The 19113-nt window shown below is 44.2% G+C and overlaps 1 protein-coding gene across 1 annotated transcript in view; it reads right to left on the bottom strand.

Moving 5' to 3' along the window:
* Positions 1-3080: 3080 nt before the first annotated feature.
* Positions 3081-19113, bottom strand: part of IFT43 (intraflagellar transport 43) — a 42985-nt gene continuing 26952 nt past the window's right edge. Inside the window, exons 4-9 of the mRNA XM_014890024.2 lie at positions 18021-18053; positions 17510-17556; positions 6019-6091; positions 4527-4602; positions 4121-4183; positions 3081-3325 (exon numbers count right to left, since the gene is read on the bottom strand). Coding sequence (XP_014745510.2) covers positions 3215-3325; positions 4121-4183; positions 4527-4602; positions 6019-6091; positions 17510-17556; positions 18021-18053 — 403 coding nt within the window. The 3' untranslated portion in view covers positions 3081-3214. The remainder of the gene's footprint in view (positions 3326-4120; positions 4184-4526; positions 4603-6018; positions 6092-17509; positions 17557-18020; positions 18054-19113) is intronic.

Raw genomic sequence — 19113 nt, 5'->3', positions numbered from 1 at the left:
CCCACCTCCACTCACTTTATCACACTTAATAAAACAGCCAGCCAGAGTCCCTCTAAGAGGTCCTTTAATGGGAAGTTGCTGCATCTGGCTTTTTTTCAGCTTTTATTTCCTCTTTTTTTTTTCCAGTGTTTCCTAGGCTGTCTCAGCCTCAATATTCCCCCATCATTGACAAACTGCATTCTAGTAAGGCATCTCCACCAAGAAAGCCTATAAATATAATATGTATTATTAAAAGCAAAACCAGAGATTTTTAAAACTGATAGGACCTAGATTTAATTTTTCCTTTATGCACTTCTTTCACTTTATCTGTGATGAGGCTCACCATTTGCTCAGTGTTGCTCTACTGAGCTCCGAGTCTGCCAGAAGCTATCTGCAGGTAGTTATTTACACCCATCCAGAATCCCAGCAATTCCCTGGGCAGACACCTCATGCCAGCTCACTGAGCTTAACATGCTGTTGACACACACACTTTGACAGGTTTGCAGCTCTTCCTCAGTACAGAGCAGAACAAAGACTAAGCAAGACTGCTCTACATTGAATTGCCATGTTTGAATTGAAGATGAAAAACACTTGCCAGGTATATGAAAGCCATGTTTGAATTGGGAACTTGAGGTTATTAATTTCTAACTCCGATTCTGCCGAAGATTCATTGTGTGGCCCTAAGCACACCACTGTACCTTGAATTACCCCTCTGCAATACAGGGTCTGTGGAGACTAGCAGGGGAATGCTGCTCCATGCCTTGGCCAGGGACAGCCCAGAGGGCTGATCCAAGTTCCCAGGAACTGGGGGCACTGTTTTGAAAAGAGTGTTTTGAAAACAGCTCCCTCTTCTTATCTCACCTGAGGCTCAACTAGAGAGAATGCTTTGCAGTCTACAAGAAAAAAACACCTGCCATTTCCTCTCCTGCATGCTCTTTCCACAGGACTTGTCATTAATGTGGGTTCCTGAGGCAGCTTTGTCACAGCCAATACACACTGATGCATCACCACGAGCCAGGACATGAAAGAGCAGCTCATTGTTCCTCTTTAGTAAGGACAGTAACATGTGACAGCACCAGGACTTGAGAAAGAAGACGCAATAGGTCTTATTCATCTTCCCAACACTGCAACCAAAACAGAATTTTGGAAGGAAGGTGGGTGGGAACAGCTTAGTAGAGAAGGGCCAGGAGCCTGACACGCACTTCCCCTCCTCCAGCTGTGCAAGGAATTGAAGAGATATGGAAACAAGTCTCAGTCTATTAAGTTTATTGAAGGAAATTCAAGAGACAACTTGATCCCAGTGCACATAAATACTGAAGCAAGGAGAAAATATCTGACAGCATGGCTGTGGAAAGGTGAAAGCAAGCAGGCTCAAGAAACAAAAGATGAAACGCAAAAACTGAGTCGAGAAATAAAGCAGATTTAAACTATAAGGGCAACCATCTATTAGAAAGTAACCTGGAAAGAGTTTTAAATACCTTGTCTGCCTTTCCAAAGACAGGCAAAGCTCAACCCCATCTCAATGGACTCTGCCATGGCCTATATTATAGCAGGTCAGACTAAGTGATCAAAGATATCTCTTCCTGCCATAAAATAGATGAGGCTGGCATTTTTTTCAAGCCCTTCTCTCCAGCTCTGCCCAGGTGTTTGCTGGGTTACCAAGGTCCCAGACTGCACACAGGCCTGGCCCACACACACCTGCTTCCCACCCCAGAATATCCCTGCCCAGGATCCCCAGCTGAGGCAGGTAGCCAAAAAGTACCCATTTTTTCCCTCTCAGACTGGCTTGTTGTCTGATTTACTAACCTATTTTCGTTTGCTGAATTTAATTTTTTTCCTGGGATGTACAAAGCATTCTAAGTTCTATTTGGCTGGAAATTGTGTCACAGAAAAGTAGATGCTAGCTCAGCTGGGAAGTTTTTGCTCCTACCAAAACAGGTTTCTCTGCTCAGAGAAAGACTTTTGGATTTTCCTCCATACAATGGCCTCCCAAGCTTATCCCACACTTAGTTTTCTAGTTATAGGAGAGATGTCTTGGTTGTAAAAACTTTGTATTTCCTTAAGACAGATAAGCCTCCCATTATTTTTGTGGCCCCAGACTGGGGCCCAACTCCTTTTCTTTTGTTGAGTAAGTTGTTTGGCATGTCAGCTCTTACCTGAAATTCCGCAGCGTACTGAATTATCAGTGAGCTATTTGGCCTGTCCTGCTGTCACAAAAGTCTGAATGCATTGCTCTGTTAGACCAACCAAACAAGCAAAGAAAAGCAGCACATCAAGCTTCCTCCCAGCACCTGCTCTTCCCAGATGTATACAGCAAGATTCTCCAACAGGGCAAGGCTTTGAAGGACACTGGTTTAGAAGTAATGTTCCTGTTTCCTGCAAATAATGGCCACGGTTCTACAGGGACAAGGTATTAAGCTAAATGAGCTTTTTTTAGATGACAATAAGAGTGAGTTAGATGACAATAAGAGTGGTTCCAAGGAGGCATCCACCAGGGAGTTACCTCGTTTGAGAGCACCAGGTTTTCACACACATGGAATGAACATTTTCCTTGCAAAGTACCTATGCCTGAAGCAATTTTCATTCAGGCTGTGGTTTCATGTGATTGCAAAAGCTAAGTGAGGTTATGCCTGGTCAGAATTTAGCTGGGAAACCTCAAGGTATAAAGAAGGGCTGTAAGAAGTGGCAGTTTAATAGGTGATGCTGCTTCCTGAGTCAATACAGAGGTAATGTTCCAAGAGAGAGGTAAAACTAACAAGGAAAGGCTGGAGGTTGGTGGATGAAATGTAAATCAGATACCCTGACAACTTGAGGTATCTGTTGTGAGGAAGATGGTAACCTGGATGTCCTATGAAAACAAGTCATAACAGCCTAAGCTTCTCTGATAGCCATCAGTGCAAACCACTCTCATTGTACAATGGTCTGCTCCAGAGAGGCTGCGTTTCCATAGAGAAAAGACTGACCATTGCAGTTATCTGTAGAGGTGCTACTGAGGTGCAATGACTCTTTATAAGTAAATATTTTATTGTGTCTAGAATTATTAATTTCTTTCGAGAATGAAAATTCGTATTAGAAAATAACCAAAACTTCTCCCAAGACAATTTTTCTATGAAGCAAGGTCCAATTTATTTTCATGTCTGAAATAAATTCTCAAATACAAACAAGTGAATAGAAAATTAAAGTGCTTAACTATGTACACGAGATGGATGTATGAGACATCTGGTGTGTCAGAGCTCTATGGGAGACTGACGTGGTCCTCTCTCTCTGACTGTCCCAGGTCCCACTCAGTCACTAGTTCTGATGACACCTCTGTGAAGAGATGGTCCCAATCCCAGCTGACATCATCCTACCAAGAGGAAAAAAGACAAATATGCTGAAATGTTACTGGTGTCATCCAAAGTTCTCTGAACAATGCCAGAACAGCAAAGAGAGAAAATAAAAACAGCAAAGAGAGAAAAGCAACTGCCCTGACCAGGGAAGTCTCAGATACAGATGGATAGAGCAGGAATACTAGCCAGAATGAAATGCGAATATATGCTACAATGTTAAAATGTGGACAAAATTATTCGTATTCTAAAACTCCAAAAAGGATATATTTGTTGATACTTGTTAATATTAGATACTCCCAGGCAGGGTGTAGAAAGGAGTCCTTCCACTCTTCTGCACTTCTGCTGAAGCATGTGCAGTTCAAAGCTGCAGAAATCTTCTGCTGCAAGTCCTGAGCTCCTGCCCGCCCAGTTGCATTGAGATTGTTCTGTTCTGCTTTAAAAATGCCAAAAATGCCCATACCCAAAATGCTTTCTGCCTTTGTTCCTCTGTACTTTTCTGTAGAATCGCCTGTACTACCAAAGGGCAAAACACTGTTTCTGCAGGGATCTCTGACAGTACTAGGCCTTTCACATTTTCCTGACCAGCTCCATCATACTGAAGGGGCCCAATCATAGTGATGCCATAAACTCACACCAAGAAAGCACTATCTATCTTAAAAATTACCTGATGGGGAAATCAAACCTCCAACAGCTTGGACAAGTTCCTCCTCACATCTCTTCTCACCCCATTGACAAGGCTTCCTTTCCTAGTACAGTCCAAGACACACAGGAAGCATTTACCTTGTTGGTGTTTCCACAAAACAAAGACTTACCTCTCGTAGCTCATGCTCTGGAGCCAAAACTTTGGTGAGGAGCTTCAGGTCTACCTCCCCATCCTATGAACATATAGAGTCAGTCTTACAGACACTGAGAAAATGAACACCATCATTTCACCAGATACATTTGTTAGACATCGCCACATTTGCCTCATAAGGGTCACTTTGTCCAGGACAGCAGCACGAACCTCATCTGAGCAACAGATACCACTCTCCACATTATTTACAGACAAAAACAAGTGCAAAAGCCATACTGCAGGGAGGAACAGACTTACAGGGAGACTACAAGTTCTTTGGATGATAAGGCTGCATATTTTGTGCAGCTGAGTATCACTGTGGAAGATGACATGAGCCTGGAAGGAGAGGGATTCACATTGACCAGCCCATAACAACATCCACTTACCAGAGTCTGGAAGGCAGCATATTTCATTAGATCTTTGTCCAGGTCATGGTAGGTCAGCACTCGATTCACCTGCACACTGCAGCCAGAAAGAGTCAGAGAACAAGCCTGTGTCAATGTGGAAGCACATGTGAGGAGAAGGGTGGCATGAACAGTAGTCTGGTGACATCTTGAGCTTCCATATCCTCCATGCAGACTCCCGGGATGGATGTGCCCAGACAGAAGCACAGCTCAGTCAGCAAATGAACAGTTATTGACAAATCTATGTACCAGGTTGTGCACATGCATAAAAAAAGAGGATGTGGAACAACCATGGACTCCCTCAGAGAAACCAGCATGTCAAAAGAAGATCCATAGACTAGTTTCAAGGGCTAGAAAGAAAAGAAGACCATTGTGGCCATTCAAACAGCCCCAGTGCCTTAGCAAAGGAGCCTCTGAGAGCAACACTATACAAGCTACAGAATCGTAGGGATTTTTGGCTTTTCATATTTGAGCTGCATCAAAGCTATTAAGTATGACTTCCTAAAATGTAGCCTTCCAAGAAAAACATGGTGTAAGGGGGTGTGTTGTACCACATCTGCCCTCACAGGTGATCCAACGCTATAGAAAAGACTTCTATTAATTGAATTTGCTTGTGTTTGTCCAGGAAAACTTGACTTTTCTACTACAAGAAAACTACGAATACAGGAGGATCAGAACGTTTTATTAAAAAAAAAGAGAGAGAGAGAGAGAGAAAAAAAGAAATAAATTCCAGTGAGAGGGACAGTAATTTAAAATTTACTACTATAAACTATCAATTATTTTTTATAACAGCTATATAATTACAATAATTGCTCCACACTTGTGAGAAAGAAATCTGTGGCCAGGCGTAAGATATCCCCCCCCTCCAAAAAAGGATCAGCAGAAATCCCAGTCTGTGACCTTGACAACAGGCCCAATAGAGGAAAGAAAACTTTCCTGATATGTTTAAGACAAAGCTCCAAAAACAATGTCTTAAAACTTTCTGGTCTCCCTTGAGCTGACTCCAAGGCTACCGTGATAGCACCTTCAAACAGCCGGATTGTACTTCACAAATTAACTACGTGCTTGAGTAAGAAGGATATCCTGTGGAGGGCAAAGCAGCCTACAACCAGCAAAATTAAAGTGTGTGTGACAATGCATGTGCATTGGAGACATTTGGGGCTATGCAGGCAACTTTAAATCAAGAAATTCCCTACTTTTCAGAGTTCAATTTTGCAACATCAAATACGCCATTCCAATGTAGGTTTTTTAGACAGAGAGAGAGAGAATATGCAGTAATTGCTTTCTCCATGTAATAGGAAACAAGAATTTTGCACTGTTCAGCTTGGAGCCCTACTGTCACAAAACACCACACCAAATCCTGCTGAACAGCACTGCTGCTGACATCCAAAGAGCATGAGTAAGATGGGTTTAATTTCACTAGCCAGTTTGCCCTGCTGATGAGAGCCTCAAGAGCACCTGGCAGTGCGTTTACCTGGGGGGAGCTGCCACTTGCATGGCAAGATCTTCCTCCTGGACATCCTCCAAGTCAGGGATCACAGGAATGTCTGCAACAAGAGAAAGCAGCAGCAGTAGGTGGAGAGTGTTGTGCTCTCCTCTCACTAAAGACAAAGGTTCCCTTGCTTCACAGACATGTTTCTTATTAGAGGGAAACATAACGGGGCTTGTTTAGCAATAATTAAAAATACATTGTTTAATATTAAAACAAGGCAATAAAATTTTGATGTCGGAGGTCACAGGAAATCTTGCAAGAGGAATAGATTAATCCAGGCAGGGCTCTATAGGCCATAGACTATGCACCTGAACACAACCTTGAATCTGAAAGAAGCCATATGTACTAAACCTTGCTGCCTACATTGCCATCATGAACTGACAAGAATTTGCTTGCTATGTGTTAGCATTTATTCAGACATCAGTCACCAAGACACTGTTAAAAATGAAATGTGAGGCAGAAACTGAGAGAATCCACATAAAACTACATGTTGAAGGATCTGCTGTTGGGGATCTTAGGCTGTGCAAAGGTCTGTGACCTTCCTCAGGAAGGAAGTGCTGGTGGTCTAGCAGATACAAACACTAGGGAACACATGTCTAGGTGTATTGTCACAAACCTTTTCATGATTTCCAGTGTCATCCTGGAATGGCTGAAGGTCACTGGGCATTTCCAGCACAAGGACAATGGCTAATCCAACTAAAACGGATGCTAGAAACAAAAGAACTAGGGATAGGAGGAAGAACTGAGTGTGCTTTGCATACTGCTAAAGAAGCAAGGCCCTGAAAGCATTGCACAGTCTGTCATTTGACAAAGCACTGCAAAAAGTTAGTGCAAAAAAAGGAGAAAGAGAAGGCAAAGTAACCGGAGGCACAAAGCAAGAACAGAGCATACCAATACAGAGGTCCTTTAAAGACTCAAGGCCACAAAGACTCTCCAGAGACCCTGAGCCCTCAAACCATGGAGAAGCTGGTCTGGCACAGGAAAAAGCCCTTCAGCACTGGAATGAGCAGCCTGCTCCCAGCTCTGCCGGCAGCACAGCAACACTACTGCTGGATGGCAGCAGGCAGCTGAGCCTGGCTTTGCCCCGTTTTGCAGCCCAGGCTGAGATGAATATTCAGGAGCTGGAGAGACATTGCCACCTATGGTGCCGAGGGCTCTGGGCAGGGTGTTCCCGAGAAGCCCCTAGTCCACCCGCCTGTCAGAGCTGCGCGGGTTCTCAGCTGCCCTCCCCTGCTGCACGTCCGCCGAGTGCCCCCACTCGCTGGCCAGCAGGCAGCCCTGGCCCAGCTGCAGCAGGGCACGGGTCAGCCGGGCCCTGGCGCCGTGGCCATCCGGAGCTGGCCACACAGTGGGATTTCTTGCTAATTGGTTGCTTGGTGGAAGGCTGAGCGGGACAGGGGCTGTCACGAGCGTGGCCACAGCACGAGGAGTGACAGCTTGGCCGGCCTCAGCAGAGCTGTGCCTTCTAGCTCCCCAGCCACCCAAGGAGCAGGTGCCTGCTAAGAGGTTCTCCAACTGCAGCAAACTTCCCAAAGACATTTAAAGGGAAACTGCAGCAACAGCCCCTATGCCGTCCCTAAGACAGGAGACAAGAGCGAGGAATGTCTCAAGCATGCATTTGGGGCAGATGTCCCTACCTCTGCTTGTGAGGACAATACCTGGTAGAAGCTGCTGTCCCACTGGCTCTTCCCTGCAGAGGCTCTCAGCTCTTGATAAAACTTGTAGCAAAATGCACTTATGGGACAAAAGCATCTCCAGGGACAGACAGACAGACATGTGGAGGCAGCTGGTATCTCTGCTCGGGATAATGTGGGAGAAGGTCCCTGTATATAAACAACAAGGACCAAGGAGGGAGCAGACTGGTCCAAGGCAGGGAACAAAGCTCTCTGTAGAGATGCCCTGTTAAGTCCAGGAAAATGAGCATGGGAATGAGAAACCGTTTAACATCTCCTAATTTATCCCTTTATGACAAGACTATGAATGTTTCTCAGCAAAGTAAACTAAAGTAAATTAAAGTAAATTTTCTCACAAGTAAATTAAAAACTGCCTGGGAACAGAGCTGTCTTCACCCACAGAGCAGAAGGTCAGATCCTTATCCACTTTTGACAGCAGAAATGTAAAAGGTGTTTGCAAGAAACTGAATTTCTTCACTCAGTGTTCATTTTGGCAGCTATTTCAGGAGTCTACTCTTCCCAGTTCTCTTTTGTTTTGTTGATCTCTTTTTACAGTAGAAAAAGTTGTAAACTTAGGGCCCTGATCAGGGACGTCCCTTCCATTTCGCAGGTTTACAAAGACTCCTGGGTTCTCTAGCACTGATTTTATCTCATTGCCATTGAATTCCATAGAGAGATTTCTAAACCCCTTGCAGAGCACGACCTCCAGTCTGTATTAGCAAAATTCAAGCGATCACTCAGAAATTCTTTCCAAAAGAAATTCAAGGCTCCAATATTTTATAGACACTTTGAAAATATTTCTGACAGAAGAGCTGGAAAAGCTCTGGGGGCCCCTGCCAGCCCCTCCAACAAAGGCCAGTGCACGCTTGTTCTTACTGCAAAGTGCAGATGCCTTGCCCATTTCTAGGCAGAAGCAATGCCCTTTACGACTGTGAGACTGACGGGAAACAGTACAGAAATGTCTCAAATTTTAAGAAAATATCAGGTCCCTGGGCTAACTGCTATCAGAGGCAAATAATTCCTGAAATATTTGTTTCTTTATTTCACTTGTTACTCATAATAAACTCTTCTCTCTGCCAATTCCCATGGTGCCACTTCTGCACAACGCCCCTCCATTCTGTCTGTACAGTTTGCAAAGTGTCTCAGTTCTCACTTATCCCCAAGTACTCAACCTTACCCTCATTCATTCTCCAGCCACTTAATTATTTTTGTTGCTCTTCTTGAGACCCACATCTTTTTTCATATAAGCTCTGGTAACACAGCTAAGTTGTGGCACAGTGTCAGCTGCAGGGGGAATAGCACAGCACAGGCTATTTGCTGCAGGAGAGTAGGCATATGCTCTACTTTTAATATTCCCACTAGCTGCAGGGAGGCTTTACATATAACATTAGTACATGCAGAAACATAGAACATTAGTACATGTTCACAGGACCATGTCCTCCCACTGCATCTCTTTCCAACAACAAAGCTGCATGACAAACCCCCACTCTCTGTGCTTTGCTCTGTGACCCACATTTTTCCTCTTCTGTTCAGTTTGGGAGTTTCAGATAATTTTCCATAAATTTGTGTTTCTGGTGCAGAACCTTGACACATACTTTACTGGTCAGCCTCTCATGTCCATGTAGGCAAACCTCAGAAATGACTGCAAAAAAGGACACACCTTCGCAGATACCAGGTCACTGCAATGTAGTGAGCAATGAAGTGAAAAACGCCCTGTGCCAAGACGAGTGAGCACCAAACACTAGATGACAAATGTAAAAAATGGTTATGAACAAGTGAACAAAGAATGAAATCAAAATGAGTGTACTGATATGGAAGTTACAGTGGGGCAGGAGATACCAGTACCAAATGTTGGCTAATTGGAGAGTTAAGTCACTGCACAAAACTGATTGCCTCAGAACATCTAAGTCTCAACATGTAATTAAGAATATTATTTTATTTCAACAGCTGAACTTAGCAAGGTTTTACACAGAAAGAGCTTTGTGACTAAGCTATGGCAAGGCACCAATGACATAAGACAGAAGTGTGTGAATGGGAGAAGATGGAGGGGAAAGAGTGAAAGCAATCCATGTTACATGCACAGTCAAGCAATAAGCAAGGAACAGCAGCTTTTCAAGTCATACAGAAAGGAGGGCTTTAGGTGTTCATATGAAAGTACATGTTCTAACCATCACCTTTTTTTATCTCGTAGCAAATAACTTACTGACAGGCAAAGAAGACAACCACAGAAAGCAACAAGCAGGGGATGGGAGAACCTCTACCAATCTAATACCCAGATGCTCCTGAAAGTCGGAAAACTGCACCTCCCCTCCCAAGCAGGGCTGATTTTTGGTTTAGTATCAACACCTGCAGGCTGGGTGTCTTAAAATCCTTTAAACTCTCAGTAAGATCCCGTCCTTGCCCCAAAGAACTAAGTTGGCTGCTAGATACAAGATGGCACATAAATAGCAACAGATAGAATCTCTTCCAAGGACAGACAGAACCTCTTCCAGGTCAGGCAATAAATCACTGGCAAAGCTGCATCTAGAAACCATGTTCCAGTTCAGGCCTGCAATTAGTCAGAGGGTGGTTGCTGCTTACTCCCTAAGCTGCTTTAAGAGTACGCTGAGCCCCCATCCTGCCCCAAAAACAAAGAAAACTCCATCTCACACAGTCTGATCCACTTTCCCCAACTGGGTCAGTGTTTCAAAGGCCAGTTCAGAATGGACACTTTTGTGGTGGGTACTGTGCTGCCCTCCCTGTGCACACACCACCATATCCAGAGAACGCAAAGAGTGCAGTGGCTTCTGGAACTGACAGTCTCCACCACCAAGCAGGTATAAAAAATGAAACTAAGTTTATGTTGCTTGCTCATAAAATGTAAAACTGAAATAATTACAATATCTCTGCTGCTGCAAAACTTTGTTTTACTGAATGCTGTTACCTTCTGCATCACGTTTGGGGAATTTTAAACAGGCAAATGGAAGGTCTGATTGAAGATGAAGTTAAGTGAAAGAAATTGGTCTCATTTAGCACATGACAGGATTCATCTGTGTTCCCAAGTCCACAGAGGTAGCATCATGGGCGTTTCATATTCATGAGCTGCTGCGACACTGTGTCCCCTCATTTACAAAGCACCGTGTTCAGCAAATTCTGTCCCTGTGGACACTCTGTGCATTTCATGGTCTTGTCAGAGAGACATCAAACACTTCAGTAACCAAATACCAGAAAATGGCTTTAATTAGCACATCTCAATGCAATAAATAATTTTTCTCTCTAAGTGGAAAAATGGAAAATTAAAAAAAAAAGGAAGTAAAAAAGTGGAAAGCAACAGGCAAAAAAAATTGTCAAAAACCCATAAAGAAAAAGGCACACAGCTTCTGCTGAACACACAAACAAGCCTGAAGCCTCTTGGAAGCTTTCTCAGGAGAGCAGCAGGCAAATGGAGAGAATAAAGAACGCTTCTTTGGATGCTTGGACATTAATTTCACAGGGATGTCTCTCCCTGACTGAAATTGCCCTACTAGTAGGCCAACACGGAGCAGCGTACCTGCCTGATCTACCAGCAGGGAAATGAAAACAGTAGAGTGAAAAGCAGACAGTACCACAGCTACCAGGGCACTGTCTCAAAAGCTGAGATAAGCAGAAGATAACCTGAGCGCCCCATGTCTCAAAGCCCCCTTCTGAGAAGAGGATGATAACAACACAACCTGGTCAAGCTGATGGGAAAAGTCACCCTGTGAGCAAGTGCCAGAAGAGTCACAGGATCTAGGGAAGGTCATACAGCAGCTTCAGTACTGACCCTTACGATAACAGCCTTGTGTTAAAAGGTTACACACTTGCCTTGCATAATATTGCATCTCAGCTAGATGGATGACTGGCTGGGCGGTCAGGTGATCCAGGAGACATTCTACTTGCTTCAATAATGTAGTGTTTTCACAGACTGCTTGGTGTGGCATGGCTTCTTCTGCATCTGACAGCTTGCAGGGGACAGGCAGCAGGCATTTCTGCTGCTTCCCAAGGCTGCTGCTGACACAAAGGCTCTGCCCAGTTTCAGTCCTCTGAAGTGTGAGGAGAGACACAGAACAGCCCTGTCACATGAGTCACCGGGCTCAGTGCAGGGCTTCACAAGCAATAGTGCATGGCTTGTACTTATGCAAGAAGTAGCAGCAGACCCTGACAGCTCTAAAGGCGAGGAATCTCTTAATGCATAGGTTTGTTCATCAGCAGCAGAAGACAGGAGAGACTGGAGGCCAGGCCCAGGACCTGGAGTCTACCATGCTCCTGAGGTTATCAGCATTTAGAGTGGTAACACAGCTCCTAGTCTTAGCAACAGCCCTGTGACAGAGTGCTACGCCTGCCCTCCTTTCCAGAAACATGTGTTTTTCTCTTTTCAAAGGCTGCTCCCTGTTGCTTTGCAGTATTCCCCTGCTAAAACATACTCAGAAGGTAGTGAGGCATCAGATGAGAAGGTATTAGGTGTCCTGAGAGGGTCTAGTGAATTCAGAAACACAAAACCCTCTTCAACAATGCTGGAGATGAGGGACTTTGCATTAGAGCATTACTGGGGCAGGGAAAGCAGCATCTCAGGATGTATGGAAGTATGTTCAGGAGCAGGCATGCCTGATTCTATTTCATCCTCTTCATGTTACACGGGAGAAACAAGACAAACTACATTTCTTTTATGCTAAATCCTTAGGTTTTTTTATTTTTTCTTATATATATTTATTAAAAAATACCTCTTTGATCGGCAGCACCCATGACACCTCCACATCCAGCAACTCCTCAGAAGCCTCCCTCCCTCCACACAAGGCCACCGCTGCTGACAGCCAGCCGGGTTTGATCAGAGCCACTCAGAATCGGATTTTCATAAGACAGATGAGCAATCTTACTGCTGCTCTCTCTCATATCAGATGAGAAACTGAGGAGGAGGGGGGACGGGTCCTGAGGGAACGACACTACAATCAAGGGCTACGTGGTTCTCTCTCTGTCCCTCCACTGCTGCAATTTTCAAAGGAGTTTGCCTCAGGCAGTTTTAAATGATGGTGTCTCAATTCTGTAATCATCTTTCAAGAGCTTTTTCTTAAAGGGTATTTTAGGTAAACCTAGTCCGTCAACTACACTTATGGACTCAGCAATCACAGACCCAATATGAATGTGTATCAACCATATCGCAGAATTTCACAACAGAAGATGCTTCCTCAGACTGTCATTTTCAGCCCTCAACAGGCTGTGTGTGCTCCCTTGTAATTAAGGAGCCCACTGCCCCTTGGCCAGTGCTCTGCTGAATAGAACTTCAGACAGTCTCTTGGGACATACTCTCTTCTCACCCCTGCCCACTGTGGCTCTCAAGGGAGAGCTTCCCTCCAGCACCAGAGGCTCTAGATCACAATGCCAGCAGTTACTGGAGGAGTTCAAACTGGCCTGGACCAACAGTTCAGTGGAAACCATCAGGCTGGGCTGAGTCTGCCCTTCAGTGACCTTGCACACAGACTCAGAGTAGTGCATTGGGTGGGGGAGCAGCAAAGGAGAGAGCTGTGGTATGCTGACAGAGTCACACACAAAGTCACAATGCAGAGTCCCAGAGACCCAACAAACCACTGACACTCTGCCCCAAACATTTAGCTCTCCCCAAATCACTCCAACACTGCCTTCTGAGCACCTATGAAGCACCCACTGGCCATATCCCTGACTGTTCCTGCAAATTCTGCCCTCTCTTACCCTAATGCTCAGCCACTGCATCTGTCCTTGCAGCTCACGGTCTCTGGAATCCACCAGCACATGGTGTGCTCTGTAGAAACAGCAGCTCACCAGGGAAGCAACTGGCAAAATTGATCAGGAATGACAGAGCCAACAATAACCCTCACTGTGCTCTATTCTCAGTTCTGTTTGGAGCAATATCATCACTGGTGTATATTTGCATGCAGCTCAGGAAATGTTGGATATTTTATGGCTGTGAATTACAGATCTCCCACCTGACAGATATCACTACCCAGAAGGATTGAGGACCATAGCATCTGCCCACTTCCCCTCTTTATTCAAAGTCTGGACTCTCATCCCGTTCAAATGCAAAGGAGCTGCTGGCACATGCCAGAAGGGTAAGAAGTCCTTCTAGAGGTTTGACATTGCATAGAGAGGTCTAATCATCAGCTCGGCTTCCTTGAGGAGGCTTCCCAGCAGGCAGGAAGGGGTTTTGCCTTGAGGGCACATATCTAGTGACTGTCTCCTGGCAGCTTTCCTCACCTGCAGGTCAGGTTCCGGTTGTATATGCAGCACAGTCAGGCTTTCATTTCAATCAGCTGTCTCATGCACACACACTATCTGCTTTAAAATAACAAGCTGTTGTTCCTGCAGACAGAAAATCACACATCACATCCCAGTCTTCCAAGAAAAGCCCTTTTCTGGGAGCTATGTATCCCAAGAGTAACAGAGAAAAAGCAGAAAGGGACTTCTGACGATGGGGCAATAGTCTATGTAGGAATAGCTGGGAGAGGGATTACAACCTTAGCTAGTAATTTCCCATAAAGTCCTGAGGAGAAAAATCAGGGGGAATACAACGCAGCAGCACAGAACTGGTGGACAAGAGAGGAACAACAAAGAAATTTCTAGCCAAAGGACAAATCGGATTGCTGAGGTGGGGGATGAATGTTAGTATTTCTCGCTCTGACAGGAAACAGCCCTATCTAGCTCTGTACCAGAAAGAGACACATAGTAGAGTAAACCCCTCTATGCCCTGCTGGAAAAAGGAGCAAAGGGAGGATAAAGCCCTTCAGCTTGGTTGTCCCATCTTCCCTCCCACCTCATGACAAAGGATAGTCTGCACGTGGCAGAAGCTCTTGACTGCTACAGAAAAGGAAGAGGTGCACTGCAGATAGCACCTTTTAAATTCCACAGAGAGTCACACGTCTCCCATATCATGCCGTTTCCTTGCCATACAGAGCTCAGTCACTGCTGCTCATTTTCCCTGTTGACATGGACAGAAAATTGAGCAATTACCCTCAAACTCCTCTCTCTCAGATTGCACAGATTGCTACATACAAAGCATTAAGCCCCCAATTGCCCCTGGCCAAAACTGACTTAACTAGACCTGTCCTTTAGGAATTAAACACTCTTGTGTTGCTTGTGAAGCGTTTATTATTCCTCAGGTGTGATGCATTAAATCCTGCTAAAGCAGATTTCTCACCATGCAGAGGACCTGGTCCCCCATGACAAGGTCCAATGGGCACAGACCCACTAACAGAGGCATCACCCATCTGCTGTGCCTGAGTTCTCACGACTACCAGCATGTGTTCAGGAGGGTGGGCACCAAGATCATAGCGGGTGCTGTAGAAAATCAGCCCAGCTATCAGTTAGATAATCCAGTGCTACTTTTGGAGAGACACTGCACTTTTTCAAAACTGTGTTCCACCTTCTGGGTTTCCCTGTGCAACTGTAACGAATAGGTGAAACTGCAGATGATTCCATGCATGTCCCTGTCTGGTTCACACACTTACTACCTCCCATACTGTTTCAGTCATTCCACACAGCCTGCAAAGTGTCCATCCTTCTCCCCCAAACTCCCACAGAGATAAGGAATCAGATGTTATTTCATACACTGGTCGGGAGCAGTGAAATAATTTTACTTTTATTTCTGAAACTACAAGGCCTATCAAGCCCAAAAGTCTCCACTTGGCTGTACAAACTTCCCTCTACTCTCTACCTGCCAAGCTGGGCTCTCTACAGCCCCTATACTTTTTTAACACATTCTCAAATGGACTCCAAACTCTGGTTATTAGTGACATACAAACGATCACAAGTAAGCACATTTCAAATTCACAAGAACACCTTTTTAAGGGCATATAGTTTTGTCCTTCATTCTTCTAATGAAAAGGTTGGATGAGGGACAAACAATGTTAATGGAATGGTACAGCTCAGCTTTCTAATAGGTTAAAGGAAGGCGATCCAAATATATTGGTTGACAGCCGCAATCATTACGCAACCGCGCCTGTTCATATTAAGGTGTACAAGCTAAGACATTATGCAGCACAAAATAACCGTGACCCATCCTTGGGGATCCATACACCAATGTCTCGATTTTTGGATGTTTAGAATGTGAGCTTTACTGTTACAGTTAAGGACACAAACTCAAGTGCAGTTCTATGCAAAGGGGAGGCTGATACAGTTCAATTTACTGCACAGCCACAGCTACAGCCCTGCCTTCTACACTAGGCAGTTATTTTTATCTCTCTGCTTATTCAAAAAAGTAATTTTATTAATGTTCTGGACTTTGTTTATATATCACTTTTCTTCACTCCAGTTGCAGAGCCCACATGGAAAATTTCTCTCCCAGAATAGTTTGCCTAATCTCCCTATTGAAATAGGACCACAACCATGCAATGCATCATCCATTTAGAGATTTTCTATATGCAAATTAAATCCACAACCCAGCATATTTGTACCAGAAACTGCCTGAGTAGGAACCATACTATATCCTTCTTCTAATGCACAGATGTAATCCAAAGCTAAATGCCGGTTTGCAAATAATCCAAATGCAACTGCTAACCACAGGTCAGGCACAGATAAATAAGTGGTCTATTAGGATTCCACATGTCTTCATACCACACTCTGCATCAATTCTATTCTATATTTATTACCCAAGGTCTTGGAGTACTGAAAGTCACATGCTACAACAAACATGTGGCAAGCATTTTTATGCCTGGTTAGCAGAGACAGTCATACTCCAAGTACATTACCAAGGTTCAACAAAAAGGACAGCACGTATGCACACAGTCAGAGCAGTTCAGAACAGACTACCAGCCTCAGTGACATACGCTGAAATTCAAGAAGCCCAAGGAACTTCCCAGGGGGAAAATTTTGTCTGCTCTGAAGATGCCAATGCTATAAAGGTGCCACTTCTGGCAGTCATATGTTGCAATTCTTAATCTGTCTGGAAGACCCAAGTAAGTCTTCATTTAATCTCATTAACCATACTGATGTCTGATCCTTTGTGACTCCAGATAATTCTTCTGATGTTTGGTGGTATTTTACAGATGCAACTTTTTAAACACAGTATAAAATCCTTGAAAATTGAGGCAACTCCTACAGGCTTTAATGAATTTCTATGCTCCCCACAGTTGTCTAGTGCTTGTCTTGAAATTCATATTGTGGATTTTTCCTGAGATTTCTCTTGACTCATCCAGTCCTAGAAGAGCAGGTAATATACACTACAAAGAAAACTAGTGCTAAATCAGGAGTCCAGTAGATTTAATAGCAGCCTGTACAGGGATAAGATGGGATTACCCACCAGTGTTTATGTTTACCTTATGATCTATGATCTTGGCTTAGGGCAAGCAGATTTTTTAAATAAGAATTCCATCACGACAGAAACCCCAGACAACAAGAATATTGCTATAAAAGATAACAAATGCTTTAAGCAGAGCCTACTGTCACCTAAACTAGGAGAGAGCAGGGAGTTCTCTCCCCAATCTTAACCTCTTATTCTGCTTTTAGCTCTCATTCTGCCCAGTCCACTATTTTCCATGGAGGTAATTACAGAGAAAGGTGCGTTGTTGCCACTTTCCTGCTTTCCAAGGGTTTTCTATATTCTGTGTTCATGAAGAGCCAGAGTTAGACTGCAAGTTCATTTCCTCATACTCCCTCTCCATCTCCTTTACCCTTTCTCCCTCATTCATCTGGGGAGACCTAAGCAGCTCCTACATTTGTTTACCCTCAGAGTGGTTAATTTCCTTGCAATTTCTTACAAGATGCCTCTGCTCACTTTTCTGGAGAGCAACTAAACATGTATGAAGGCACTTCTTGCAGTCAAGTAGGTGATACCTTACCTCCTCCATCATCTGATGCCTCCAGGCTCTGCTGTCTGAGACGATGGCTGCAGCAAAGCATAAGAAAGAATTTTAATTGCAAGCCCAGAAAAATATCTTGCTGTGTCCCCTTCCTCCCCACAAACTTCACTGCCTGTCAAGGAGAGAGTTTCCAAGTATGCTTAACCCACCTGGAAAACTGATCTTCCATACCCCTCATTCCTGAGCTCAGCAGAAATTTCAGCCTAAGCAAGACGTACCTAAGACAAACCCCTAGGCTGCAAACAGTAAGCAGGAGGAAAGCAGTGGCTTTCTAATTTTCCTTCTTTCTGTTTTATGGGAGTGACAGAGCCATCATCTACTCTATATCCAGGGAACTATACAATGACCAGCCCTGCCCCATTCCAAGACACATGATATGAATTCCTGACAGGCTGCATCCTTCACAACTTTCAGATCTTGGTGTACTGGTCAGATGATCAGATCAGATGTAAAAGTCATGGAAGAAGTCTCAGCAGCAATGGGAACTTACTCTTCTACTTCTTCTGCATGCTTTCTTCCTGACCTGCAAGACAAAGAAGGCTTATGTTTAGAAAAGGCTAGAGAAAATTTAAAACTTCACCTTTCCCCATATAATTGCCACTGTGCAAAACAGTTCCTGTATATAACACATTACACCTTAAAGAGTTTTGAATTACTATTAAGCCAGTGTATCAAAAAGTCCCTGAGTGCAACAGACTGAAACAAAACCACTTGGGTCCCAAAAGACAGCCATGCCCAGATATGGCAAGAACCATACTCTTTGGTTCTTTAGTTTCTCAGATCCCCTTTGCCATCAGCTGCAGGTAAAGCTGGCCATACCTGAATAGAGAGGTTGGTGCACTAAGGAGTGAAGAAGGTGCTATACTTTGTCTACCTGCTCCTGAGAGATCAACAGTTTCTTCCTCCCCATGGTTGTGCATAAAGATTTTCTGGTTGTCTTTTGGGTTAGGGGTCCCACCTGAGCTGGCCAAGCTCAGGTCAGACACACAGTCGCTGCAGAAAATCAGGGTTGATCTAGCTGAGTTAACAGGAGTTCATAATAATAATATGGCAAGGAGGCACTGGCAAATGGAAGCTCCCTTGCTCTCCACCCCAGCAAGCCCAGAAGTAATTCAGACCCGATTAGGGACGCTTGTTCAATATTCAAAATGTAAAACATGGAGATTGCTGAACCAGCACTTTGAAAAGTTAATTAAATGCCAGGTTTCTTTTTAGCAGATACTCCATCACTCGCTGATTGCTTTGGCCATTTTGCAGAGTGAAGTTTCATTTCTATGCGTTGGGAATAAATATTCTCTCCACCCTTAAGCTGAAGTCAGGGTGCCATGACAAAGAATACATGGGGCTCTCCCCTATCAAATGCACTGTCCCAGGACACAGCAAAATGTAAGAAAAGTTGCTTCACTGCCTTACACTGCTCTTTTCAAAGGACTTTGTGACATGGCACAGACCTCTCCTCATCTGCTCTCTGTTCTAGCAAGTCGCAGTCTTCAACTAGCTCTCCTGTGAATAATCTATTCTTCTAAGAGAAAGGAGCAAGGCAGAGAGGATGTCTAGCTACACGGAGAAGAGGTATAAGGAGA

The sequence above is a fragment of the Sturnus vulgaris genome, chromosome 6 (assembly GCF_052056855.1).
Source record: "Sturnus vulgaris isolate bStuVul1 chromosome 6, bStuVul1.hap1, whole genome shotgun sequence".
Classification (NCBI taxonomy): domain Eukaryota; kingdom Metazoa; phylum Chordata; class Aves; order Passeriformes; family Sturnidae; genus Sturnus; species Sturnus vulgaris.
This window is presented reverse-complemented; position numbering and strand designations above follow the sequence as displayed.